Source organism: Poecilia reticulata, linkage group LG8, assembly GCF_000633615.1.
Source record: "Poecilia reticulata strain Guanapo linkage group LG8, Guppy_female_1.0+MT, whole genome shotgun sequence".
NCBI lineage: Eukaryota > Metazoa > Chordata > Actinopteri > Cyprinodontiformes > Poeciliidae > Poecilia > Poecilia reticulata.
Genome location: NC_024338.1, coordinates 16450873 through 16478546, shown reverse-complemented (window position 1 = coordinate 16478546; position 27674 = coordinate 16450873). Strand labels below are relative to the sequence as shown.

Sequence of the window (27674 nt, the reverse complement as noted above, 5' to 3'; positions counted from 1 at the left end):
CTACGTGCTTAGATTGCCAGGAACAACTGCATGAGCTGCTGTAGCACGGACTCTGAAGGCAAACCGCTTAGGGATCACTCCAACATTTGGATAGTTCCAAGTACAGACTATAAGATCTATTTACATGTTTGTTTGTTTTTTCTCTGTCTTCTGTTTACAGACTCCAACTGAGGTGACAGTTTCTCAGCCTACTTGTGCAGCCATTGGAACAAACGGGTAAGAAAAGGGAAATAATTCCTTCCAAAAAATTTTCAGAAGTAATAGTTTCCTCTTTTTACTTGCATGCTTCCCCTCGACTGCTCGGGGATTTCTACATTTATCCAGAGCTTGGCCCATTTGTCACTACTTCATTTTTCACTTCCTCTACAGCATTTCATGAGGTATATTTATGATTTAGATCCATTTGTCAGTTGTGTGTCTATTTGAATCTATATGATAGTGACTTATCTATTTATTTTTCAGGCTTCCATAAAGCCAATCACCTTAAGAATTGAAAGGCTGTTGACCCAAAGTGTAAATCCATCCAGAAGTAGTGCTAGATGTCTGATAATTTTGACTTTTGGGGGGTCAAAACAATTCTGACAATATATTTGTACTTGTCAATTTTTTTAATTATAACAATGACATTCAATAATATTTAATCTCCATTAATTTTAATTAATATTCAATTGCCTGCTTGTGTGTAATCAATGGGGGTCTTGCTGCAGAGGCTGTTGTCATGAGGTCTTGAACTTTTGCCTTGGATTGAGAATTTCTCATGGAGGGGTTTGAAGTTTGAATCTGCTCTCTGCTGCCACACTGGAGACTGAATTACAAGCTACACCTCAGCCAAAGTTTTAAAATCGGGGAATATGTCTCCAATTAGAACTGATTAAAGATGGAAAATATTTGGTTGATGTGACCTCTGCTTGCATCTAACAAATAACACTGTGCCTTAAAAAATAGTTTATTCCTCGTGACCTTTCTTACATATCGGCTTCTAATGTGAAGTAGAATGACACAAATGCACAATACAACAAAGGTAGGAAGACCTATTAAAAAGAAAAGTATTATTATATTCAACAAATAGAAAGCAATGGTTGAAGAAGGCTGTATGGAGTCCATTTTATCATATGTGGAGGACTAGGCAAACATATGGACCAGGATGCTCTGGTGAGATGAGACACCAGACTTCCTGACCCGTGTGAAAAAGAACAAAAGTAACACTAGACATCAACATGGTGATGATGATGATGGCATCATGCTGTGGGGAAGCTTTTCTTCAGTTAAGCTGTGACAGGCTTGATGCTGAGGTTCACCTGCCAGCAGGGCAAAAACAGATGGTTCAGGAATATGAAAGCATATTCAAATGTTAGAATTGGCCAATCAAAGTCCAGATCCAAAATGCATTGAATTTTGTCGTCGTATCAAGACAAACTTGATACTAATTCTTTGACAAAACACTAACAGTGAAAAAGAGCAATTCATGAATGACTTGAGGGAGATATTTTTTGTCTGCGATCGCAGACAGTGATGTAGTTGACTTTTGCGTTTCTGTATCTCTGGCATCATGCCCTCATCTCTCCTCCATCTTCCACATTTAGTCTCTACTGTACATCCGCTGACTTGCAGGCAATGAGTCACTGAGCCTGACGTGTAAAACTATCTCACGCCACGAATGAACAGACGAGGGGTCTGCAACAACTCCTAACAAAAATCGAGCCGCCTGAGGAAGTGGCTTGGTAGAAACATTTAGCCGGAGTCAGACAGGACATGCCGTGTCTCGAGGCTTGGAAGAGAAAAAACGTGAAAAGAAAAAAAGTGAAGACGATGTGACTCAGTCCTGTCCCATTAGCACTCCCCATGGAGGCGTGGCTTGGACGTGTACATGTCATTTCTAGAGTGTAGTGGCAGTGGCTGTGGCCTTGGGCGACAGCATAATTAACTGGTTTTGAAGGGAGTGTGTTAAAAGCCTGGCTGTAATCATCACACCTAGTGGAGAGGAGAGGTTAGAGAACGTATCACTTGGTCATTACCTGACCAAAAGGAGGACACACCCAGACGTTCAGTTGTATGAAGGAAATGATGAGTAAAGCCATGATAGGTCTGAACTTTGTAATGAAACAAGAGGTGCCACATTCATTTATTTACGTCCTGTTTGACAGGCAAGGCAGGTTAGGTATAGTTTTGCATTTATAAAACTAATCACTGGTGACACGTTACAGGTGGGGATATTATATTGAAAATAACTCGATTCTACTTACAAACTGATGTTCTTTGTTGTAGAGTAAAATGTGGGTAGTTCTAAGTCAAAAATAAGTTTGATATACTCAACAAATTATGTTGGTACACAAACAAGTTATGTAAAATCTCCTGGTTTGTTTTTACATCTTCAGAACAAGCAACAAAATTCCAAAAATGAACATGAGCATCTCTACGTTAATAATAAAATGTTATCCTTTTAGTTTTAATACTGCATCTAATCCTTGTTTTCATTGCTTAGTGTGCTATTTTTGTCCTACCAGAGCTGCTTAAAATAACAGGCCTTATCAAAGAATGTCTATAGCAACTTCTAACATGTTGACTGACAATATTTGTCCTAATCCAAAAAGATTTCATTTATTTTCAAATCAGTCCTTTTGCACAGTGCCAATCCCCTACAAAGGTCACCTTAAGGCACAAATCCAATTCATGTTTTGTTATATATAACATTAAATTAATGGAATGTAGTAGAAGTCCATGTTAAACCAGTTCAAACAAGTCTTGTCCACTTCAATTCATTCAGCTCTCTGACTATTTCAGTGCAGATCTGTTTAATTTAGTTAAGTTCAATGCATTTTATTTCACCGTTGTCCAGACTTACCTTTTTTAATTCAGCCCAAACCATCACAGTCAAGTCCAATTCCAATCCTAATTCCAATTCATTCCAATCTATGGAACTTCAGTTCAGTCTAACTCAGGTGAAGATAAGAACAGCTAAATCCAATCCCAAATTAGCCTAGTCCAAACCTGCCCAGCTTAATTCACTTTCCGACCAGTTGACTTCAATCCAGATCAATACTGCCAAAACATTACTTCCCTGATAACTCCAGACACAACTAGTTCAACTACATCCAAAACAACACAGCCGTGTTCGGTCTGCTTCAACTAATTATAGTGATCCAGTACAGTCAGTTAGTAGAGTTAGCAAAAATTGTCTAAGGAAACCAGCAGACCTTTTTGTATATGAATGGAAACAAAACACTACAAGCAGAATCTGATCATGGAAATGCTTTTTTTGTTGTCTTTTTTGTGTTTTGTTCTGAAATGGAAAGCAAACTAATATGGTGTGGTCACAGAGAGCCATTGTAAAGTTTGAGTGATTGTCTTGTTTCTTCTGGTAGCTAGCACACACTCTGTTTTTGGACTTTGCTCACACTCACATTTGTCTTTCACCATCACAACTTGTATTCCAACTTCTACCACTTGGCCTTCTTCTCGGGTTCCTTCTCATGGCTTGGCCAAGGCAGAGTACTAATTGTACCCTGATGAAAAATCTGAAGATTGAATTTCTTCTTCATTTTCGGTGTGCTATGGCTTGGTAGATGGTTGTAATTGGATGCCCCATGGTCTTTGCATAAAACAATTATTTGCATAGAAATTATAGATGTGGATTTCTTGTGTGGTTTTTAATGCACAACTTAATGTTGGTCCTACTTATGATATCTATAATATACAGTATGGAGATTTTTATTTCCCTTCTCTCTATCGTAAAATTTATTGCTGACAGCACACACTTCTGGACTCACAAACTCAGACTTCCTGTCACACACCCCTCTGCCTCTGGTCTCAAAACATGACTTTTTTTTCTCTCTACCCCTCTCCCTTCTCTGCAGAGTCCAGAATTTCTTGGCAGTGGTCTTAAGTAAACAGTGTATTTTTAGCTGGGAGGTCGTATAGGCCCATTCTTAATCACCACATTCCCATTTTCCCACCAGCCTAGTTTCAAGCAGAGGCTTATTTGGCTAGCCCCTGCCCTGCTGAAGGAAGAGAAAGGGAATGGATAAGGAAAGAGACTCATCTCTTCCAAGATAATAATGATTTTTAATGCAAAACACTCTGTATTAAGATAAATGTGTCTGGAGTTAGTCATTTATCCTTGATAGTGCTTTTTTTCTAATACAGCAAATCTTCCTGATTACAATTTATTAGGGTTTTATATGAGCGGCCAGCCCAAATTAGACCATAAATGTGAAGAGGAAGAAAAAGGATGATTTTTTTTTTTTTCAGAAATAACAAAATCTCTAGAATAGGATAAGTATTTGTTTTCAGCCCTTTTGGTTGTGATACCCCAAAGTAAAATTCAGTTCAAAAAAGTGCCTTCAGAAATCACATAATGGGTACGTGTGCATCAGTATGTAATGTCAGTACAAATTGACATTAAATATCTTCTGTGAAGCCCTTAAAGGTTTGCTGGAGAACATTAGTGAACCAACTGCATCATAACGACCAAGACATACAGCAAAAAGACCAGGGATGATTTGAAGTTTTAAGCAGAGAGCTGATGGAAAACAATGTAGCAAACTTTTGGCATCTGGAGGAACACTGCTCCATCAGTCATCAAAAAACAGAGCATGACCCAGCTGCAGGCTTTCCCAGGTATGGCAATCCACTTAAGCTTACAGGCTCGGCACATTAATCAGAAAGGAAGCCAAGAGGCCGATGGCAACTCTGGAGGAGCTACAGAGATCCACCGCTCAGATAAGAGAATTTGTTGACAGGACATGATTAGTATGGGCCCCAACTATCATGTGGAAGAAGCTGCTTTGGTTAGATAAGACCAAAACAAAACATTTGGCCTACTTGCAACATATATGTTGTGTATGAAGCTAATAGAGTAAGTAATGCAAAGCACATGATCAGCACGACGTTGCTGGTCGCTTTTCTTCAGCGGGGACAGGGAAGTGACATGGGAGGGAAGATGGAACTAAACGCAAGGCAATCCTGGAATAACATTTGTTGGAAGTTCCAAATAACTAGAGATTGAGGCGAAGGTTCACTGTCCAACAGGACAACAACCCAAAACTAATCAAGCCTACAATCCTAAAAGGAAATGTAGAATTATATCAAAGCATATTCGTGTGTAAAAATGGTGCAGTCAAATGACAGTGGTAAGAGCTAGAAACTGTTTTTCAAATATTATCTACATGTAACCAGACTATAATTCAAGAGCTTGAACATTTTTTAAACATTGGCAAAAACTTTAATCTTCAAATGTATGAGACATACCACAAAAGACTTATAGATTTGTGCCTTTTTACTTTATGTAAAACCCCAATTAAATACAATGCTGTCTGTGGTATTACCATGAGGAACTGTGGGAAATCTCAACGGGGTATAAATACTTTTTCAATGATCTAGATCTAAATATATGTATGTGGTTTAAAGACATTCCTTTAGTTTATCTGAGCATCATAAATTTTCGCAGCTCCGCATGCTGTTGCATTTAAAAGGCTCTGCTCTGCATGCCAGGACATGTTTCAATTGCGGTCACTATGGCCCGAGAGCAAGGACGGCACTTTTCTAACTTTAATTAATGCCACTACTTCATGATTAAACCCTGGACTGAAATCAATTACCCATCACTTCTGGAGCTACTGCCAGAGTGAGGGTCACAAACTCATTGGCTTATGCATATTGCTAAGTTTAAAGTGTGTCACTACTGCTGATGTCACCATTGCAAAGTGTGAAATGTCTGCTCTTAATTTGGTCATTAGGTGTGATGACCTATTTGGAATATGTGGTTAAAGCCTGTGTGTGGTTGATTTGATCCAATCCATGACCTTTTGGGCAAGTGCATTGATCTGGTAGTTGGCACCACAAAGAGTTTGTGAAATACAGATAGCAGTTTATCTCTTTTTCAAATTATACAACCACACTAGCAAAAATTAGTTGTTTTTCTTCTTTAAACCAACTATGGACTGTTAATTTGGCATGTTTTATTTGATTTTTCCAGCTGGTTGATTCAATCTAAAATGCTGAGTTTTGAAGAGTGACTGTACAAAAAAACGGATAAAAAGCATCGTCGCCGTCTAAAATTCATGACCCAGTTACTCGCCAAAATCTGGAACTATTGCTGCTAATTTCATGTCGTCAACCTCATCACGACAGAGGGGGAAGTGAGAATTTGTGAGACTTCTGTTCAGGACAGCTCGACAGTCACAGCCTGTTCCCTTATGAGCTTAGCTGCTAGCATGAGCGCTGATATTTAATACAACATGAGCTACAGACAAAAATTTTTTTGCAAGTTATAAAGTACATACCAGGATTTACTTCCTGTGCTAATTTCACTTCCAAATGTAATAAAACATTGGTTCTACATGTTCCGAATTTCTGACTTTCTAAAAACCTATTTGCCTTTTATTATCTTCTTGAATTTGAACAGCCAAAGTGTTAAAGTAAAACATTTAATTTGATATGTTCATTTTATCCTAAGCTATACCAAGTTTCAAGTTTTAACCCTTTTCTTGTATGTCAGTGGAAAGTTTTAAATGAACCCCTCTACTTTACAGGAAAGGAAAATGGTTACTATTACTAGTTATTTTATTGTAACTTGTCACTGATAAATCTGCTGTATAATCCAAATTATAGCTTTATAATCTTTTCATCTATTGCGAGATAGATCAAGTACAGCTTTTGGTACCTTGGCATTTAGGTTCAAGCATGTGCTACGATGTTTGCCGTACCACCCTAGCTAAAACCTTGACCCTTAACCTGAACGGTCACCACATTGACCGACACTGTGAGAAAATATTGAGTAAATACAAAATGGCTTTCAAAGGAGAAGTGAAAAAGCTATCCATTCTGGTTCTATGTAAAAATCTAATTACTTTCCTCATTAAATCACTAAATAACTTTGATTTAACCCTCTTTTGTTTTTTTGCTTATTGTAAAGCTGAGTTCAGTTGAACTGTCCACACCCAGGCCTAATTACTGTCAGGCCTGTAGAATAAGAAATCCTTTAAATAGAACCTGTCTGACAACATGACGTAGCCCAAAAGATCGTAAAAAGCAATGCATAGTTTCCTAATCTATAGAAACTACCTAGCAAAATTCATTGACATCAGTCAATCTGGAAAGGATTGCAAAGCATCTTCCAAGGTCTTGAGTCTCCAGGGCACCATGGTGGGGCATTATACTCAATTGGACAAACAAGAAAGTGTTATGTCCTTCCCCAAAATTACTCCAAAAGGGCATTGATGAGTCATGCAAAAGATTCCAAAGAAAATTAGACCAAGAAGTTTAGTCAGTGTTCATGAATTTAGCAATAAATAAGAGGCTGGGGGAAAAATTCATGCATGGGCAAAAAGTACTTTTTGGAACAAACCTCTCTCCCACATTTGCCCCAAGACATTTTAACGATCTCCAAGACTTTCAGCAAAGTATTTTCTAGACTGGTGAGATAAGAGTAGAAATTGGAAAGATGTGTGCCTTGTTAAAGCTTGCGTAAACCACAGGACTTCAGGAAGGGAGCATCACACTGGCAATCACACATGGTGGTTGGTTGACGGTCAACAATTCTGATCTTTAGCAGAAAGTCCTGTGGAGAATATTAGTTCATCAGTCCGTGACCTTGACCTTTGAAATTCTACATTTAAATACGGTTCACATGAATTTGGCATAACTTTAAAAACCCTCTTCTTGCTTGCAAAGCAAGAAGCTGGATTATAACAATTCAGTTGCAAACGCATACATACCATCTGTACTTGCCGGTCTCTGCACACACACCTGCATGCGACCCAAACGACCATGTTGGCATGCCGACAGGGACCGTAATCAGGGTAGTGCCAGATCCATAGCGGAAAAACATGGTTAGATCATGAGCAAAAAAACGCATAACGGCTACAAAACGTATTTTAAAGAAATACAGCAAGGATAACTGTGCTGTTTTTTTTCTATCCTCATAGACGAGCAGAATTTAAAAATTACATTGATATTCTGCAACTTTCTTCTTTCTCTTCTTTTCTTCTCCTCCTACGAGTATACGGTGTACAAACCAGGACATGTCTGCCCCCCTTGGACACTGTAGTGAAAACTGTACATCTCTATTGAAATGTGATTATGCAGCTGAGCTAAGAATAGTAACAGGGACACATGTTAATCTGCAAGGTCCAAGTGGCTCATGTCCATGGGCACAGCAAAGTATGTCAAGAACTTTAGTTTTTATCTCATATCTGTGAGTTCTCAATCACAACCATATACCTAGTTTCAGTAGACCCTCACTTGTGTAACGCAGTACAGATTTTGTTACATATAAGAATAGTGGCTTAGACATTATTATAGGTGAAACTGAGAGTGAAAATGCTCATATGTGCCTCTTTATTACACACTAGCTTGCTTCTCCCCATTTCTGATGTGGCTCGTTGACTGTTGGTCCACATTCTTAAAGGTCCACGCAAAACCTACACAACAGTCATTCTCCCAGTTCATAGAAAAATAAAATTCGCTTCTCTAAATCTGCCACTGAACTTTGATTTTTCTTCTCTTTTTTTTGATGGATAGGAAGCCTTTTTTATTTCAGGAAGCCTCTTTGTCATAGCCAACTGTTTTCTGTTTTGCATTTGTGGAAAAGAGAGAGAAGCCAATGCTTGTACATCAAAAACTATTATATACTGTAGCTTTCCTGTCTCACTGATGCAAGAAAATTGTATGAGATTCTATGTTTTGTAGTGGATTCCATTTTGTTTTTAACCACATGGTGGAAATCAAGCAATCCTACATTTCTCACGCATCGTGAATGGCAACAATATAGTTTCTTAACTCTTTTTTTTTTCTTGTCAAATCTTACTTTTTACATATTAAACTATAAATATTTGAGACTAGATGGTAGGAAAGGTTTCATTTTCTTCCTGTATTTCCACATAGCTTCCACCTGCTTGAGCTGATTAGTTTTCTTAAAGACTTAGTATGTATGCACACACCATCTTTCGAGTAATATCCACCTGAAACTGTTAAATCAATAAACATGAAACGGCATTCAAGTTTCCAGAGCTTCCAGTAAATCTCGTTCCAACTGAACCTGATGGTTCCCAGATATAATCAAGTGCACCTGCAAGTTTCTTCGGGATGCATTTGTTTCACTGATCTTGTTTTATTTTGTGAGTTTAAACAAATATAAGCGGTTCATTTTGGCTGACCTGTGTTATTAAACCGGTGGCCCTGCCAGGAGTTTATTTACTCATCTGATTTAATCTCCGGGATCCTGTATGCCAGCATTTTCCATTTCACTTTCTTAAACTGTCATTTTCATTGTTGCACAGCTCTCTGCTGTAGCATAACAACAAACATGTTGGCGTCTCTCAAAGTACAACCACTAAGAGTGCTGATCTCGAACCACACAGCTATAATTTTTAACACATTTCGAGTTTCAGCAGGTCTTGTGGTGATACAATAAAATAACGATTTTCTACCTGGAGGGAAGAGTTGGCAGGAGGAGATGAGAGAGATGTGCTGTCTGTAGATGTGTGCTCACTCTGTTCTCCATGCTGCCTAATCCCCATATCAAATTGTTTCCTGCACTCCACAGGAAGTTGCCTGCTGAAGGCCTCGTCACCACAACCTCTGCTGGAGCTTCTGGGAATGTGGGGGTGGTAGCAGTAGATGTTGGAGGTTAGATTGGGGTAGTGGGGCTGTTGGACAGCTGTGGAGATGCAAAGCCCCCGCATCAATTATGCTCAAACACTCGCTCTAAGCTTTAGGACTGTTTTTTTTTTTTGTTACATGCTGTATAGTGCTGTGAAAAGTATTTGCTCCCTTACAGGTTTCTTCTGCTTTGCATCTTTCCCACTTTCATTGTTCAGATGCTGAAACAAACTTTAATATCAGAATAAGATGCGATGGGGATAGAAAGAGGGTTATTTGATTTATTTATATACTACAGTATGTAACTTTTCAAACAAAATTGTTTTTCCAGACAATATAACATGAGGCAGATAATCTGTGAAAAAAGCTAGCTCCTCTGCCTTTTCCCTGTGGTCCTGCAGCCATCTGCAGAAATGCATCACGCCCAGTCAGAAGCAACCAGTCGGAGCCAGGATCAGGGTCTTAGCTCTGTCAATCAGGCTCATGTATGCGGTGCTCAATATCCCAATGTCATATTAACTTACTTATAGGAAAACTGTTTATCCCCCATCATCAGTAGCCATGCCAACTAGTCTAAGCATTCATAGCTTGCTCTGGTCTCGAGAACCAGCTGTAGCATAGCAGAAAGCAAGTGGAAGTGAGCAACACATACCTGCGAATGATTGACAACATTAAGACCATCCCCCTGCTTCTGATTGGGAGCGGCGTATTTCTCCAGATGACCATTGTTTTTTTATATTTTGGGAGTGTTCTTTGTTTGTTTGTTTTTTGTTTTGTTTTGTTTTGTTTTTTGTTTTTTTACAGATTATCTGTCTCAGATTATCTGTTTTATGTTTAACAGATATTTTACAAACATATTGTTTACTAAGGTTACATACTGCAGCTTTAGACTTCAGGATGTCAAAAAGCTATTCAGACAAACCTGGAGCAGTGTGAAATAGTAATTGCCTCATAAACCTCATAGTTGTATCGCCCATCATGATCACAACTGTTTGTATGTTGTGGAGGGATATTGGCCGTTCTTTGTTTCGACATGGCGTCTATCACTTTGGCGAAGCAGTCCCAAACCATCACATTACCGCCACCATTTTTGACTTTGGGTATTGTATTTTTTCTGAAATGCTTTTTTAATGTTATCAGCAGATGTAATCGGAAGTACAACTCCCAAATAGTACCGCTTTAGTCATAAGAGCACAGAATATTTTTCCAAAACGGTGGTGCTTTCTGGTAATTATGAAACTGTTCTCTCTGCTCGGCAGTGGTTTCCACCGTGGTTCTCTCCCATGACTGTAGTTTTTGTTTGTTTTGTTGCAGTTGAATCTTGAATAGTGGCTGTATTAAAGATTCAGTAATCCTGAGTAAAGATTACTGAATTAGATTGGGGTAGTGGGGTAGATTGGGGTAATTACTGGATTCAATAGTCTTGAATAAAAGCTATTCAAGAATATTGAATAATAATAACCACTCCATCCATGTGGTTTTCTCCCATGGATGGAGTTTTTGTTTGGTTTGGTTTAATTGAATCTTTAATAGTGACTATAACAGAGGCAAGTGAGGCTTTGCAGTACTTTAGATGTTGTTCTGGTTTCTTTTGTGACTTCCTGGGTGAGTAATCAGTCTGTTCCTATGGCAATTTTGGTAGACCTACCACTTCATATAGGGTTTACCACTGCTTAATAGTTTCTCCATTTGTGGATATTGGCTCTCTTGCTGGCGTCTCAATGCTTTAGAAATGTCTTTGTGACCCTTTCAAAACTGACGGATGTCAATATCTTAGTTTCTCATTTATTTTGCGTTGGTGACAAGTGGGGCAATTATAAGCGCTCTAGTCCCACATAGGACTAATTTAATTTGAACAGCTTTTCAATTGGTGAAATCATCACATGAAAACTAAATTCTGTGTTTGTAAAATTTGTTTGAGCTAAAACATGTATGCTCAAAAAAGAAATCTGCAGAAACCTTTCCACTGATGTTGATTACGCTCACAAAACCTATTTACAAACTTTTGTTGCGAGGTTTTGTGAAAGCAGCACCTAGAAAAGCTACACCTTTAAAGACTCACATGATTTTCATCATTGTACCGATGGCCAATGCAACTTCATTTCTTTTTAAAATGTTTGAATGCTGTTATTTCTGTCTCATTTTTAGTGTGTTTTGTAAGGAAACAGACACAAGTGAGTTTATCTTAAAATAACATTGAATGGCTCCTGTCTGCTAAGTGATGCTGACAACAAAAACAGCAATTTGTGGTACTTAGCTGATTTTCCACATTAACAAGCAGTCTCTGTAAAGGTTATTGGACATTAGCCTTGACTTTTTTTGTTTTTTTTGGATACAATACTAAAGCAGACTAACAAGCAGCACTCAGTTTAAAGGCCAAACATGTTGTCCTGTTAACGGTTGAAACTGGGACTTGATGAAGTGTTTTTTTTTTCTTTCTCCTATATCCTTCCCACAACCTCTCATTATTTTCCTATTTATCCCTCATTATTTCCATAAGGAAAAGCAAACTTGACTTAGAAAGATGAACTTGCTTACATCCAGGTAAAATATTTAGAAAAATCCTTATTTCCCTGAAATAGTCCAGGTGTCTTTACCATAAAGAAGGTGAGGGTTGTAAGTTATAGACAGGACTAGTAGGCAAAGAGCTTTTCAGTTTTGGTTAGCTTCTTTTTCACCATCACAGGTTGGTGCGGATTAATCTGTTCATTTCTCGCTACTTTACGTTACTTATTTCTGCTTGAAACTCTAGCATGAGAGTCTTTTAGGCGTTACCTTCTTTGAACTCACCCTTAATTAGTTACTTGATATCTCAAAAGCTTCTGGCACTCTAGTGATGATGCATCTCCAGAGGCTTCTCCTCAGTAAATTAGTTTATTTGTGTGTGCTAAATTGCTATTTTGGCATTGTAACAGTAGCAAACACCAGTCAAGAGACTCAGCTTCAACATGGGCACTTTGAATGCCAGACCACAAGCTCCCCTCAGGGAGTGTTTCTATACATACTGTCTGCATCCAGTTTGAGCTGTCTGGCTGTCTCTGCTATGCAACAGGGCTCATAAACAACCCAAAATAAGAGATGTCGTCACATTTCAGTGTTTATTTTAATGCATTTAAGCATAGCCAGCAGTTCACCACTGCATCAAAGAAACTGGTGTAGTGATACCATATGACCTGAGGTGACTAAGCCCCGAATCGCTCTCGGTTCTGCTTTTGTCATGAAATATCAATTTCCTCATGTATAATGGAACATTTTGTGGCTTTACACGTTTTACCATCTGAACATTAGTCTCTGTACTGGAACAACCATCTGCAAATTAAACATCATAAAGAGACATCTTTGGGAATTATCTGAGAAATGACTTCAGCAGTCTGCAGTAAGATGAGTCTAAGCAGATAAGGCGATATTGGGATTTATTTATTACCACTGCCTTCCGTGTGGAGGAACCCTCTGCACTTATCAGATCGATAGTCACATAAATCAGCTGATGAAGGCTTGGGTGACTGGAGGCCAATAACTCTGGGAAGCAGGGCCCAATTTATTTGTCTCATCAGTAATCCTAGGAGGCGGTCAGAGGGGGAGGAGGACAGGAAGTCTTGAACCTCGCATTTCGGCCCAGGAAATGGAGAAAATAAACAACTTATTAGATAAATAAACGAGGAGAGATAAAACCTCTCAGCAGTCTAATAGACTGAAAACTGGCCTTATTCTTAAGTAACTACAAGGTTCCTATTCAGTCTTGAAAACTGTGGAATTTATACAGACTTTCTTCAAAATCCTGAAACTTTTTTCCTGTTTTTATATTTAAATGTGGACATTTGTCTTTAGTTTACCACATAAAAACTGCTCGTTCCTCATTGATCATTTCGGTTTTTGTCACCAACAACCAGACATACACTCAATCAAAAACCAGAAATGAGTCATGCCACTGCATTTTTGACCCTAAGGTCATTTCATGTCTGAGTTTCTATCTGGACCCAAGCTTCTTGAAATGTGTTCATTTGAGATGACACACAAAGTACGGAAATTCCAGTTTTGGACTTCTATGAACTTTAAGGTTAACTCTCTTATGAAGGATTTATATTTTAATCTCTGATAATCCAGTTAAAGTATTTCCATGTATTAGAGATTTCAACTGTTTCTAAAAATGTCCTGATGTCATTAGGGGGGGGAACAAAACACAACAAAAACTACCACACTGCTGTGTTAAAAGCTTGTTCCTGCTATGTTTCATTTCTTGGTTTATGATAAAACTGATGATGAAACCTAACTTTGCAAAGATTTTGTCCTCAAATTTCCACACAGTTATCAAAACAGCAAGTAAAAATCTGGAAAATGTACTTTAGAACTTTTATGAAGGGGGGGAAGCAACTTTTCACCAGCCAATTTCAGACCAGATGCTAAAGTTAAAATCTATCTGTGGTAGCTGCTTGATGGTTGGAAGATCAGCAAGAGAAAGAGCAGCCGCTCAGCCGATTTACAGATGTTTTTGATGTTTATGCTTTTAACTATCCAAGATGTGACCCTTTGACCCTTTTGCCTTCCTCTGACCGGCGCAAGCTGGCTGGCTGGGAGTCAGCCCGGCGTCGCCCTGTCACGTTTATTTTCAGTCGCCTGTTTGGCTCGCCAGCCAAAGTGATAAAAGAGACTCGAGCTGTCCACAGTGGCTTGCCGTGCATCAATGTGCGCTTGCAGGATTGCGAGCTGAGTGGTGGTGGGGGGGCAAAAGGGGGGGAACGAGAGAGGATGAGAAGGGAAAAGACGAGACACCAGATATTTGTGGCACTTCTTTCTATTCCCCCTGTCTGACCTTCTCCACTTAAGAGTATGTGACAGGCTTTTGAGTTGGCAGAGAGCGGCATGGTGATTGGAAGTTGGGTCTCACGGCCAGCAGTTCGTCTCTGAGCCAGTTACAGTAGCCGGCCAGTTTTAGAGGAAGGCTTGAGTTGAGAGGGAAGCTGGGTTATTTACATTTTCTTTCTGCTCTTCTGCACAGGCACACTGTCTCTCAGTCACCTGTAAAAATGAAGAAACCGACCAATGAGGAGTATGGGATGGGGGTGGATGAAGAGCCTGATCTGATAGTAAAAGGTGAGTTTGAAGTTATTACTTTACTCTTTAATCATAATCAGTGCATTCAGTTGTTATGAAATACACAATGTGTTCAAGTGGCATCATAATCAAATCCCTCACATATCTTCTTTGTATCACGTTGATGCTAACTGAATTCCTGACGGACGAAACTACAGAAAAAAAATAACTCCTGGATGTTTTGATGAACTGAAATCACATATTTCTCTGTTTACATTTTACAAGACAAAAACCTGCAACCCTAAATAGTAGAAACACCTAAATGCGCTAGGCTAGGATTTTTTTTGTACTTTACTGTAGAAGGTGTTTCATGATCCAAACTGTCTGTTGTCTTTGCCGCTCTTCCTGTGTTCATGTTATGAGAACTACTGACATCAGTGGTCTTGTCTTCATGTCTACCACTTTTGATTAATGATCTCATGAGATATTCCTGTACAAATATGTTTTCTCTTTTACCTCTGCTGAGAGGGAGCAGTAAAATGCTGTTGCTTGGATGTGTTGCGTCCTGTTTGGAATAGTGACAAAAGCAGATTGCCTAATTCTGACTGCAGTTGCCATGCATCTCTGACTTGCCCTCCTCTCTACGCACCCTTCATTTCTCACTGTTGGGTTTTCTTTAAAACATTTCCTTGTAAAAGTATGCACGCCCCTTGAACTTTTAGACATTGTGTCACCTTGGAGATGCAAACGTCATTGTGTTTAATTGAACCATTAGCTGTGAAGAGGAAGGAAAATGAATGCAACTTTTTCGTATCTAGATTTGTATATGAATCATGCCCCGTTTTTTCTTACACACCTTACATAAAATCACTTGCAGCCATTTGCCTTCAGAAGTTCCCTAATTAGTAAATGGAGAATGAGGGTGCATGCATTCACACCAGCCCTGTTTAGTCCCCTTTAATCAAACTGTTTGCTTAGCAAGTCTGGTTCATTTGAGGCGGTAGGAACTGTGGTCCGCCTAAAAACTTTGGTCTTGGTTCAATTTCATTGAACTCCAGCATGGTTCAAATTCGTACATGGATGCCAAGTGGACAGGAGACCACACCACTCCGAAAGCAGGAAGCAGTGAAAATGTTTTTCAAAGGGTTTGGTTTGTTTGGCAGAGTGCAAAATGAAAGCGAACCGCAAACCTGATAATGTGACAAATATTGCAATTTTGCAATAGACTCAAGCAAACCGAATCTACCAGACTATCAGGTGTAAAAACACCCTTAAATTTTGATCTACTATGTGATACCACCATGGTGACTGTGGTAGTGGCAGCATCACGCTTTGGGACAAGGGAGATGATGATGAAAATAATTGTTACGGGATGCATAAGGATTTAAACCAGATACAGCCAAACAGAGCTACAAGGGAATAGTTTAGATTAAAGCACATTTTGGCATTAAATAACCTCGGCAAAGTCTAGATCTTTGCCATAAAACAGTGTCAACACTGTTTTATGGAGATTATCTTGCGTTCCTTCCTCTTTCACTTCACGATTATTCACTACCTTGCATGCAAAACCCCAACATAATACTTTGCAGCTTGCAGTTTTGAATTTTAAAAATGTAATAAAATAAGAAAAGTTTGAATACTTTTGCAAGGTGAGCAGGTTCCTTTCCCTCTGTCATTTTTTGAAATTGCAACCATTGCACTATAGCAATCTTGATCAGAAATCACTAGACTGCACCGGTAAACACATTTTCACTGAGGGACACCTGAGGGTGTTTGATAATTCTGCTCATTTTTCTCAATAAGACTTCAAAGAATGCCTCCATTAGGGCATTTCTCTTCCTGTACATGTTTATGTCTTCTTTTTTTCCCATCTAGACATCCTGAGGCTACGTGGGGCGAATATTGCCCCAGTATCTAAAATAGGGCACTGCCAATGCAGATATAGACTGATGGTGTGAGGATAAATTGTAAAACCCATGGAGTGGTGACAGAAAGAGATGTTGACATTGGTTTATTGACATACCTTTGTTGATTTATGGTTAAAATTACTCCTCACATGATGCATGGCTTTGCATGCTCCAGTAAACTGCAGCTTAGCAGTCTGGATGTGTCTGATCCAAAAGAAGGAAAAGGTTATGCAAGTATATTTTGCACAAATGTAAAGTTCGTCTTGCCACTTACAAATTTTATTTAAAAAAAAAAAACAAAAAAAAAAAAACATTATTGTTGGTCAATAGTAGGCATTTATTTCAGCTGTTTGTTGGCAAGTTGGAAGTTTTTCCTCTAATTTTATTCTTTAAAAGCAAAATGTTTCCCAAGTTTAATAAAGTGGAAACAAAACTGGCATAGATGTTTCCCCTGTAACGTATTCCAATGAATATCTTAGTCAAACCAATTTGAATGCATGACTGTTTTTTACAGTAACATTATGCGTTGTTAAATTTGTGGAACAAAAATCCAGTATTCTGGAAGCAGTAGGAGGTTTGGAGGAAAAACAAGTGGAAATACACAGAGAGAGATTGTTTTCTCAATCTATGTTTGAGGGGGGCAGGGCACTGAGAGGTCAGGGGTCACAAATGAAACAAATTAAGGGCGAGCCGTGGCCCTCAGGGGAAACATTAGCAGGCTACAGAGATGGGATCCAGATGGAAGAGCCTGAGAGGGTTATACACAGGGGGTCTGGGGACTCTTCTGCCCTTTCTGTCTTTTCCTTTCTCTGCTTTTTTTTCTAATCACACTGGTTAAAGTTGCCAAAAAGCAATGCATCTGTGGAACATCCTGTCTCTGTGACGGGAGAGGGGGGTGTCAGCAAGGCAGTTGTACCCTTCTCGTCTTGGCTCTTGCCCAGACAGCTTGTCTGTCTCCACTGTTCCACATCCAGGCTGTTGGTAAGCTACAACCCTGCTGTAGCTCATGATTTTTATTTTTTTCTTGCCAGCATTTGATTCGGATTTTATCTGATGTGGTGTAAAATAGATTTTATTATTTTTTTCTTACCTAAGCTATTTGTGGTGCTTTAACAGATACAAAATACACTTATTTCATATACAGAGGTATCCTTAAACGGGAATCTAGGTATACCCGTCAATAGATTTTTATTTCTGAGCAGCACCAAAGCAGTGGGACCTTTGTTTTGCCTGGGAAAACTCTGGATCAAGGTTCAGAGTCGGGAGAGAGGGGAAATGGGGAAGATGAAAGGAAATGGGAAGAGAGCAAGTACAGAAGGAAGAAAGATGCCGGCGAAATAAACACTGGCTGACAGGTGGCACACAGCTTGCTAACCACAGAGGAAGCTGTGATGCTGATCGTGGCGTCATTAGTTTTCACAGGGTTCGAGGCTGAAAGTCTATTTCCTAATTGTCCCTTTTAAAAGTATTCCCAAGACGGGCTGAATGAGCCATGTGCTCTCGCATGAAGTCGCCATGTATTTGTTCCTCTGCCATTCCTAAACACCGCCTAGACCTACACCGGGCGGCTTACGACGGCTCTCCGTGCTCTCACTGTCAGCTCTCCATATAAACTTTGATCAACACCATAACCGCTACCAGAACCCGTCAGCCGACTTCTGTTTGTCTACAGGCAGAGTTTGAATTGGGCTCTGCCAGACTTGCTTATCTATCTGTTCTCGGATTAAATACTTATTAAGAATGATTCGCACACATAGCCGAAGGGAGGAGAAGTTCACTGTTTGGGAACAGTGGTTCTGTTTTGCTGCAGTCTTAACCAACCCTCAGCGCTTTGGGAGCAAAACAGTATTGCATTGTAGAGGCGGGCTTGGCGAGTACAGAAGGCATGTCTACAAGCATGACTGCTGTAGTCTCTTTGTCTCCCTCTCTGTCACTCTGTTCTAGTAACACTCTCTCCTTCTCACTCTGTCCGCCTCAAAAGTGGTAATTATGTTGGTTGCATGCAACAACTACTGTCTGTTCTATTAGCTGCTCGTATTTTCGTCCACTTGTGCAGTGGTTCTGAAACATTTTATAACGGTAACTGCATTTTCCAAGTATCGCCACAACATACATAAATAGTAAGGATGCATTTTATTCGGCTGGGATAGCATTGAAAAGTTGAACACGATGCACATCGACATCATCAGATGCGTTAAATGAGGTTGTGTTATTTTCTATCAAATCGTCTGCCCCTCGTCAGCGTTTGACTCTCCAAGTTATGTTCTCAAACTTGTTGCATTGAGGACAGCTGAAGCTCTTGATGAAATTCCTCAAGACTGGAGACTAATACAATATCCTATCTAAGTGCACTTCAATTGCCAATTAATGTGTCGATTCATGAGACGCACTAAAGCATTCTAGATGTGCATTCTCCTTTAATTTATTTCAGCAATTCATTTCAACAAAACTCAATAGATTAATTACAAACTGTGCATCATGTCTGTGGTTACACCTGTTTTTTGTTGCCTTTTTTTTTTTCTTCCACTCAATTTTCCATTAAAATGCCTGCATAAAGCACTTTGTATCAGCAGTCTTTCTCATGATTGTGTTGGCAATAACGGAACATTTCTGACTTAAACTGTTGTATGTTTCATCAAATTTTCTGAGAAACTGAGTTTTAAGATTTTAACTGTAAGCTATCACCATCATAAAAAAAATATAAAAATCCCACAAAGTTTGAGTTCAAAGTGCAAAAGTTTTGTTTCTTGCCAACAGACTTCAAAATCCAGCATGGTCAATATAGTACTTATTGAAGTTATACTTTGGTTTGAGAACCACGGTCCAGTTTTTACCCAAACAAGTTGGAATTTATGGAAATTTAAGGAAGTTAAAGCTGCTTCAGTGAAAATAATAAGATCTTTGTCAATATTTGTGTGTTGGCTTATTTTTTGCTCTGTTTCTTGTGTGAGAATTAAATATAAACCTGCAACTTGAACCCAAACAAGTACTGTTGATTCTGTAAGCAAATCTTCTAATTGTTTTGTTGATTTCTTTTTTTGTTTGTTTTGAATTTGTCAAATAATGCTGGTGTTTATTTTTTGTTTAAAAAAAAAAAGGTTGGCTTTTACGGGAGGTTGGTGGCAGCTGGATAAAGCACCGTCGGTACTGGTTTGTGCTGAGCCAGGATTCCCTCGACTACTACACCGGGCCAGAGAAAGGCGCGCGGAGACTGGGCACGCTGGTCCTCACCAGTCTCTGCTCTGTCATTTGGCCAGACAAGCAAACTTACAAGGAAGCAGGTGAGCTCAGGAAATGTATGTTTATGCTCATAAAGTGCACAGAAATGGGCAGAAACAGTCTTGCGTGGTTTCCAAGAATTTACGTAAAGCCAGACATGCTTCAAGTCTTTACCGGGAATCATTAGATGGAGTTTTCCCTTGCATTGTCTTCAAAGATGTGTCTTTTGAGCCCTTTTCCTTCCCTACTGTGACACATACACATACTTTTGGGAAATCCCAGTTGTACTTTTTTCCAAAAACATGACTCAAGGCTGAATTGGAAGCCTCCATCCACCATTTCCCTTTTTTAGATTACCGAAACAAAAGAATTAAAGATTTCAGAAGACAACTCTTTGTTGTGTGACACTGGGATGACCCTGTTCTTGTCACTGTCATAGACTGTCTGTCTGCCTGGATGTTCTTCAGTGGAGGAGATTATGTCCTGCTGACTTAACCAAAACCACTTGAAACATCCTGACTTGTTCTTTAAATCCAAGCCAAAACATGTTTCTTGCTAAATCATTGCACCCAGGGACTTTTTTGTACAGAAGTGTGCTTTCAACAGTGGCTGTGTCACAAACACTACTTGAATACTTTTGTGTTTCCTGTAAGTCACTGAGAAATTTGTCAATAAGCAGTTGCAAGAAAGCTTTACTTAAGATTATCTTTGCTTAATTTGTGGCTTGTATCTTTATCTAGAAGCTAAGCTTAGTCATGTAATGGCCATGTAGCTGTTAGCTACTTGTGATAACCTGCTGTTAGCATAAAAAGCTATATCTAATACTTCCTTTGAGAAACTAGGAAGCAGATTCTTCTTTTTTTTTTTTTTTAGATTTATTTTACAGTTTTTTTTCTCTCTAAGGTCATATTTACTGCAGAAAAACTGTTCTTGTTTGGTTTTGGTGTGGCTTGAGGTTTTGCTTGGCCTTTGATCCTCAGTGAATCCGTGAGAGGAAGTTTGAGAGAGTAAGAGAAAGTCTAGATGTTTCCGTGTATGACTACTTCCTTTTAACTTAAATTACACTCAAAGATCAGGTTCAGGTTAGACTTGTGTAATTTTTTTCTCATGTTTTTTTCAGGTTACTGGAGCATTACTGTTTATGGACGGAAGCACTGCTACAGGCTGTACACCAAGCATTTCAATGAAGCAGTGCACTGGGCCTGCGCCATCCAAAAAATCATCGATACCAAATCTCCAGTGGAAACGCCGACACAACTTTTGATTCGAGACATCGAGGTGGGCCACATGAAAGAAAAAAATAAACATACATAAGCATGCACACAATTCCTGCCAACTACTTGTGATAAGAGCCACCAAACACAAACAGCCATCGGACTGCTCATTATTCAAGCCGCTTTGTTGTCATGAAAACCACACGGCCACATCATTCTGGGAATCCAAAGTTTACTCTAGACCCTTTTTTTTTTCCCTTTTCAATGAACTCTTGTCATGTTATCAAACTATGACGGCATACAAAAGCATAACGATAAAGGTATTTCCAGGTATTTAAACATAACTTTCCCAAGCATGCAGTGTATTTTATATACAATTTGAGAGGAGTTGAATGGGAATAGTGTGTGTTGGAATCTCATTTGGCAGAAAGGGAACTTTTATTGCATCAGCCCATCCTTGGGGGTTAGAAAAGGGGCAGGTTTTGGCAAAGGAGGTGGAACAGGGCAAGGCAAGAAGCTTTGGGTCCAGATAAGCAGCCCTTTGCTTGGCCTCCTGTGTCCGTAATCTCTCAACGAGACTCTCTAATCTTCAAGAAAGTGGTTAATCTACTTGCCCGTGTCTATCACTGTGTGTTCAGCTAGAGGGGGCCGAGCTTACGCTTGGAAGAAAAGAAGAGACCTGCTTTTTAAAGGTCTGTTTAGCAGACTGAAAGCAGAGCTTGAGTGAAAAACAAGAAAAATTTTAATTAAAAAAAGATTCAAAGCATAACCAACGCAGCAAAGAAAGAAAAAATGCAACTGGACTAAAAGAATCAAGATAATCAACACCATTTTGAAAATTCACTTAAAAAACATTTGCTTTCGATCATGGAAAGTCTGAATTACTTTTCGGACAATGAAAGAATCCAAAAAACTTTGCCAGAGCTTTATTTGTGTATGTTGGAGAAATCAGCATTTTCCTTAAAATTACTGGCAGCTTTGAAGTGACTTGGGTTTGTGTTTGTCTGTGATAGATGTTGTGCAGTATTTTCCAAACTGGTTTCAAACCATGATGATCACTTATTAGCCCCAAATCTGTTTACAATAAACCTACCAGTATGTATATGACACTTCTTCACATTTCACTCAGAAACTTAGATGTGTTTTATTGAAGCTGCATGTGTTGGACCGACACAAAGTTGTCTATAGTTGTGAAGTGGAAAGAACACAATGCATGTGCTTTTAAATGTTTTCCAAAAGCTTCTCGCTCAGTTCCGATAGAACACTTTGAATTTTGTGGCTGTAATGTGTCAGGAAAATCTGGAAAAGTTATTTTTGCTGCATTTAGCCTAACTTTTGCAAGACTCAAGTGTGTTTTCTTACATTCTTAGTTAAAAAGCGCAACTTTCTAAATCTAACTTTATCATTATTATCTGCATTTCCTGTGAAAAACAGCTGAGTTGTGGATTTCGCCACAGAGCAGGATCTCATTCCCACAGCACAAACAGAAGACTGTTAAATTTGCCACACTAAGAAGGGCAAAGCTGACTCGCTTCACAGTGAGGCAGACCTAGAGAGAGAGAGAGAGAGAGAAAAAAATGGAGGAATTGGAGTAGTTGCAGAGTCAGGAGAGAGCCAGAGCCGTTGCAACGTTACTAATGAGCAACAGGTGTTCGGGGGCAGTAGCGTGGAAGCCATCTGTTTACTGCTGGAAGGCATCTATCCACATACACAGTGAAAGACAGAAACGCACGCACAGTCAACCCATTGACACTGGCGGATAAAGTATAACGTGTCAGTCATGCAAGTGTGCTGTGCTGGGTCATCACTTGACCTTCCTGTTGCTTTTGAGAGCTGCCAGAGCCGAATTGTGACCCTGGTCAGATCAACCTTGGTCACCTCAGACGGACGAAAGCACGCGTTAAATCACAGATGCTGACAGCCCTCCCGACTGATTTCAGGAACACAGAATGAATATGATATTGTACAGTGATCAAATTTTTGTTGTTGTTTTTGTTTGCACACAGGAGAATAAGTTCAACCCGGAGGTGGTGGAACACATCTACCAACACAACACCATTCTTAAATACACCCAGGGACCACTCTATGCTCCTCTGCTTCCTTTCCCTTACGGCAATCTGGAGCACACATGTGAGTACCTGAAGATTTACACGTCGGACACGACAATCGCTACAGTTTTATTTTAGTATCTGTACCATGCGATTGTATCTCTTCAGACCACAATGGGAAGGGCTACGGCTCGGTGCGTGAGGAGGCGGTGAAGCTCTTCAACTGCCTGCAGCAGCTGGAGTCGGCGCGGGAGCCGGTTCCAATCATCCAGGGCGTGCTGCAGACCTGCCTGGACCTGCGGCCCCTCCGTGACGAGGTCTACTGTCAGCTTGTGAAGCAGACCAGCCACACGCCTTCCCCGAACACCGCTGCGCATCTCCGTTACTGGCAGCTCCTCACCTGCATGAGCTGCACCTTCCTGCCGGGGTCCACCGTGCTCAAATACCTGAGGTTCCACCTCAAAAGGTAAGGGCTGCTCAAAGGCTCACTCTATTAGAATATATTAAAATATACATTTATTCTATACATATACATTTGGAAAATTAAGAACATGCATGGACTGGCATGAGATTCTCATTGGCATTTTGAGTGTGATCTGATGACCGATGAGCAGAAGTTTTACCGGATGCAAAATAATCAAAACTAAAATATCGCAGAAATAACAATGTTACAATTTCAAATAAACACACTAAATTGAATAGTTTTAGGTGTTAGTATTAACACGGTACAGCATGCTGATATTAGTTGTTTGTCAGTCAGGCTATCTGCTCTTTTAGCAAGCCTGCAGTCAGATTTGTAGCTTCCTAACAGGTTTTAAAGCAGTGGAGTGTCGTGTTTGGACAATGGTGAGCGATATGCTCAGATTTTATGAGTTTCTAGTTAGAATTCCTCTGAAGTCCTCTGATTTTTGACTGGGACACTTGAAGCTCACCAAAAATCTCCACGTCCTCCATCCAACATAGCAGCTGTACAAGTATAGGATATAGTTACAGCATTTATTGGCACTTGTATTTTATTAAATTGGTGGCAGATATGATACTGTAAAATATGTGTTTGCGAACATGTTCATTTTGTTTGAATGCACGAAATGTTTTCCTTTCTGAATGTTGCAGTCTCCTCTCTACCGTAACGTCATTCAGAGCCCCAGCATCCAAAACAACCCAAAACACATGCAACTGGAAAAAACTCAGGCCAGAATGGCACTTTTTCTGTCATAAGGATTTGAAAAAAATACTTTTAAGAGTTTTAAAGTGAAACTTTTTAAACCTTACCAAGGACTGACATCAGCAACCTTTTTTACTAAAACATGTTTTTACAGATCTTTCTTTTTTTTTTTTTTTTTTTTTTAATTGGATTTGCTCACGTTAAACACAGATCAAATAAATCTTAATGTACAGAAACCACCTTTCATCTTGTACTTGTTGCATTTTCAAGCAGACAGTAAGGGATTTTTTTTTCTATTTATTTTCTATCTCTTACCCATCTTTGTGCAAAGGTTTTTTTCTTGAAGAAAAGCGGAAAACAAAGGAACATTTCATTTGGCATTGGCATTTTGAAGTAACAGATTTTACATATAACGTCAGATTTTACATTGGACTGAGCCGCGTTAAACCGAATGTGACATCAGGCCAGGAGTTGGTTGTTGGTGACGGGGAGGAGCCTGAGATGCAGAACAGGTTTAGCTGGGAGATGAAGGTGAACCAGTAGTTTCTTGGAGACTGTCGAGTCTAGACGTTGGACAAAAAGCAGGCGCCAGTATCCCTAACCACTAGTTTAGATATAGTAGCATGATATGCTCCACATTGTTAACATGCTCCCGAGGACAGATACAGTGTTCAAGGGCTGGATTTGCAGGTCTGAATTAGCCCCTCTGTCAAGCCTGCTTATCCAAGTTGTTAGCAGTGCTGAGCCTCCTGCTCTAGACTTTCCAACACCGTGCCATCAAACCGCCAACGKKTTCTATCTATGTTTCTACACTGGGAATTGCCCTCTAGCTAATGGAACAGTTGCATGCAATGGCAATTTATAATAACACTGTGGAACTCGCTGGCTCTGTGTTTTGATATGTCTTGCTGTCGCTCTCACGCACTTTCTCTCTCTGCGGATCAGCGCTGAGGCTGCAGCTGGGCAGGAGCTGAGTCTGGAGCTGGGCACCGGGCCCAAAAACCACTCCTCCTCCTCCTCCTCCCCCCCGGTGCCCTGAGAAACCCCCGGGGAATGTCTGCTGTCAGAGGGAATAGGCCAGGAGAARGAAAGCAGAGCAGGAGGGGGGCAAGAAAGCAGGAAGCAGCAGAAAGGGCCAAAGAGAGGAGAGTAAAGGAAGGATCGCAGAGGCTCAGCGGAACATTCCTGATTATGTTTCAGCAGGACAAATCCCACCCTGTGGCCATACAGTTATGAGATGGCAGGACATTGGAGTTGAATGAGTGTGCTTCTCTGTGTCTGGCAAACGGCTTCTTAGATTTTTCGGTCGTATGCGCRTTTCGACTTTTAGATGAATGCTTGAGCATTATTGTTTCCTTCCTTTCCTGTCCCTCTCTGTTTACACAGGGCTGAACTATTAGCTCCRTTACACCATATTTCACGCCCTTTATTGCTCACAAAGAGTGTCAGACTTCAGGCTCCATTTGAYATTTGTGCACCTCTTCCCCATCCCCTCCTTTTTTCTTTTATTTTTTTCATAATTAACCGCGCACTGAGCTTCACCTAGCACTCCTGGACAGTCCGCTGGGAGGAAGCAGCAGGTCACTGCYGCTCACAGGAGCGGAAACACCTCTTCCTATTTCCAAAGTCCAAAGTCAAACATGTTTTCTTTTCCATTAGGCTTTTATTTGAAGGACTGGGTGATATTGACTCTTTTAAGTCTTTAACAGGTYGAGTGAGAACATTTCTCATTCCTCGCCTCATTTACTTTTAACAYTTCCAGACCGAGGAAAGGTAAAGAATGAAGCTCAATCAAAGGGATGATGTGGAAGGATAAAAAGTTCAAAGATTGGGCCCAACATCAACAGGATTAACAAATCCTCTCTTTCTAAATCATGAGTTGTAGTTCATATTGCATGTGCACAGAGGCAACATATTTTCATTTTCTCATCCTTTTCCTGCTTCCTGCAGAATTCAGAGCCAGAGTCCTGAATCCGAGATGGATAACTACGCGTCGTTCATCAGCGAGGCTTTGGAAAAAACAAAATGCCGCGAGTGTGTGCCATCGTGGGAGGAGATCCAGATGCTGATGAACCGACAGGAGATGCTGTGCACCGTGCACTACCCTGGCCCCGGCTCCTGCCAGCTCTACATCAGCTCTCACACCACTGCCAACGAGGTTTGGGAGCATTTATCAGTGTTCAGCTTGTATGGCTAAACCTCTTCAGATTCTTGCACGTGYTTTTTGTTCAAACTGTGAAAGACACAACTTGAATTCAGAGCCTCAACAACCCCAAACTTTTTTTCTCCAAACTGTCTTCCCTCCCTTGCCTGTCATCAGGTGGTCCGAAGGATGCAAGAGAAGCTGGCCCTTCAAGACAGCAAAAATACATTTGCACTGTATGAGCAGAATGCACTGTGGGAGCAGCCGGTCGCTGGGAACTCTCTGATCGCCGACGTCCTGACCAGGTATGAAAGGGATTTGTGGTTTTGAYGTTTTAAAAAACGGGCAGTGCCAAAAATCTGTCACAARTCAAAGCTATCCATGACACCAAGCATGCCTCTAATCCAGAGGCAGACTGTGTATTACAATGCAATACAAGATCACTGGAATATTATTTACTGGCACCACTTCTGTTTGCGCAACTCCCTTTTACCGGTAGGACAGCACTTGATCTATAATATTTTACAGTCTTGGAGCGCACAGAGATGTTTGACCAATCTCAATTTAGGAATCAGATTGAAATGGCAAAGAAAAGACGCTGACTTTGGTTCTGGCGATGCATTTCTTTACATTGGATTCTCATCCAGATTCTTATTTTCACTCTCATAGTATATCAAACTATTCATAATGTGGTGCACTTAAGATTTTCTTGGTTTTTGGAAGTAGAAATGACCCACAGCATCACAGATCCTCCACCATACTCAACAGTGGATGTAAAGTACTTTCCCACATATGTGTCTTTTCACCCGGGGTATTTGTTGTGTTGTTGGGTTTTAGTCTRATCTGACAACAGTACACAGCTCCAGTGTACATTTTTGATGTTAGGAAAGAAGACACCTTTAATTCGYGCCTCTTTCTCGTCTAACTGGTTGGCCTGCAGAGAGAGTCTAATGGTTGTTATGGAAAGTTGGGTGACTGCAAGATGACTCTTTGTGACAGCTCAGTGAGCTGCCAAGATGTTCTAACCGTCCTGCTCACAGTGCGTAGGTGACACAGTTCAAGTTGTTTTAAACTTGAATAGTCTGACTGTAAATATCTAGACGTTTAGGTGAGGAGTTATTTTTGTAGCCGTTTGCTGATGCACGAAGGTCAACACCCTCTTATCTTACTTGACTGGCATGGACTGGCTGAGAGAAGTGGGCTCAATAAGGTGGATTTACTTTTAGGTTTTTTTTTTCTTTTGATTATATATACACTGCTCAAAAAAATAAAGGGAACACTTTAACATTTAAGTGAACACTGAAGTGTTCCCTTTATTTTTTTGAGCAGTGTATATATATATATATA

At 40.0% G+C, this 27674-nt stretch overlaps 1 protein-coding gene across 1 annotated transcript in view; it reads left to right on the top strand.

Moving 5' to 3' along the window:
- plekhh3 (pleckstrin homology, MyTH4 and FERM domain containing H3) overlaps positions 1–27674 on the top strand; it is a 32816-nt gene continuing 5142 nt past the window's right edge. The window contains exons 1-8 of the mRNA XM_008415849.2: positions 1–216; positions 14597–14691; positions 19637–19819; positions 20878–21035; positions 22978–23101; positions 23188–23485; positions 26135–26342; positions 26505–26632. Of these exons, the coding sequence (XP_008414071.1) occupies positions 125–216; positions 14597–14691; positions 19637–19819; positions 20878–21035; positions 22978–23101; positions 23188–23485; positions 26135–26342; positions 26505–26632 (1286 nt within the window). The 5' untranslated portion in view covers positions 1–124. The remainder of the gene's footprint in view (positions 217–14596; positions 14692–19636; positions 19820–20877; positions 21036–22977; positions 23102–23187; positions 23486–26134; positions 26343–26504; positions 26633–27674) is intronic.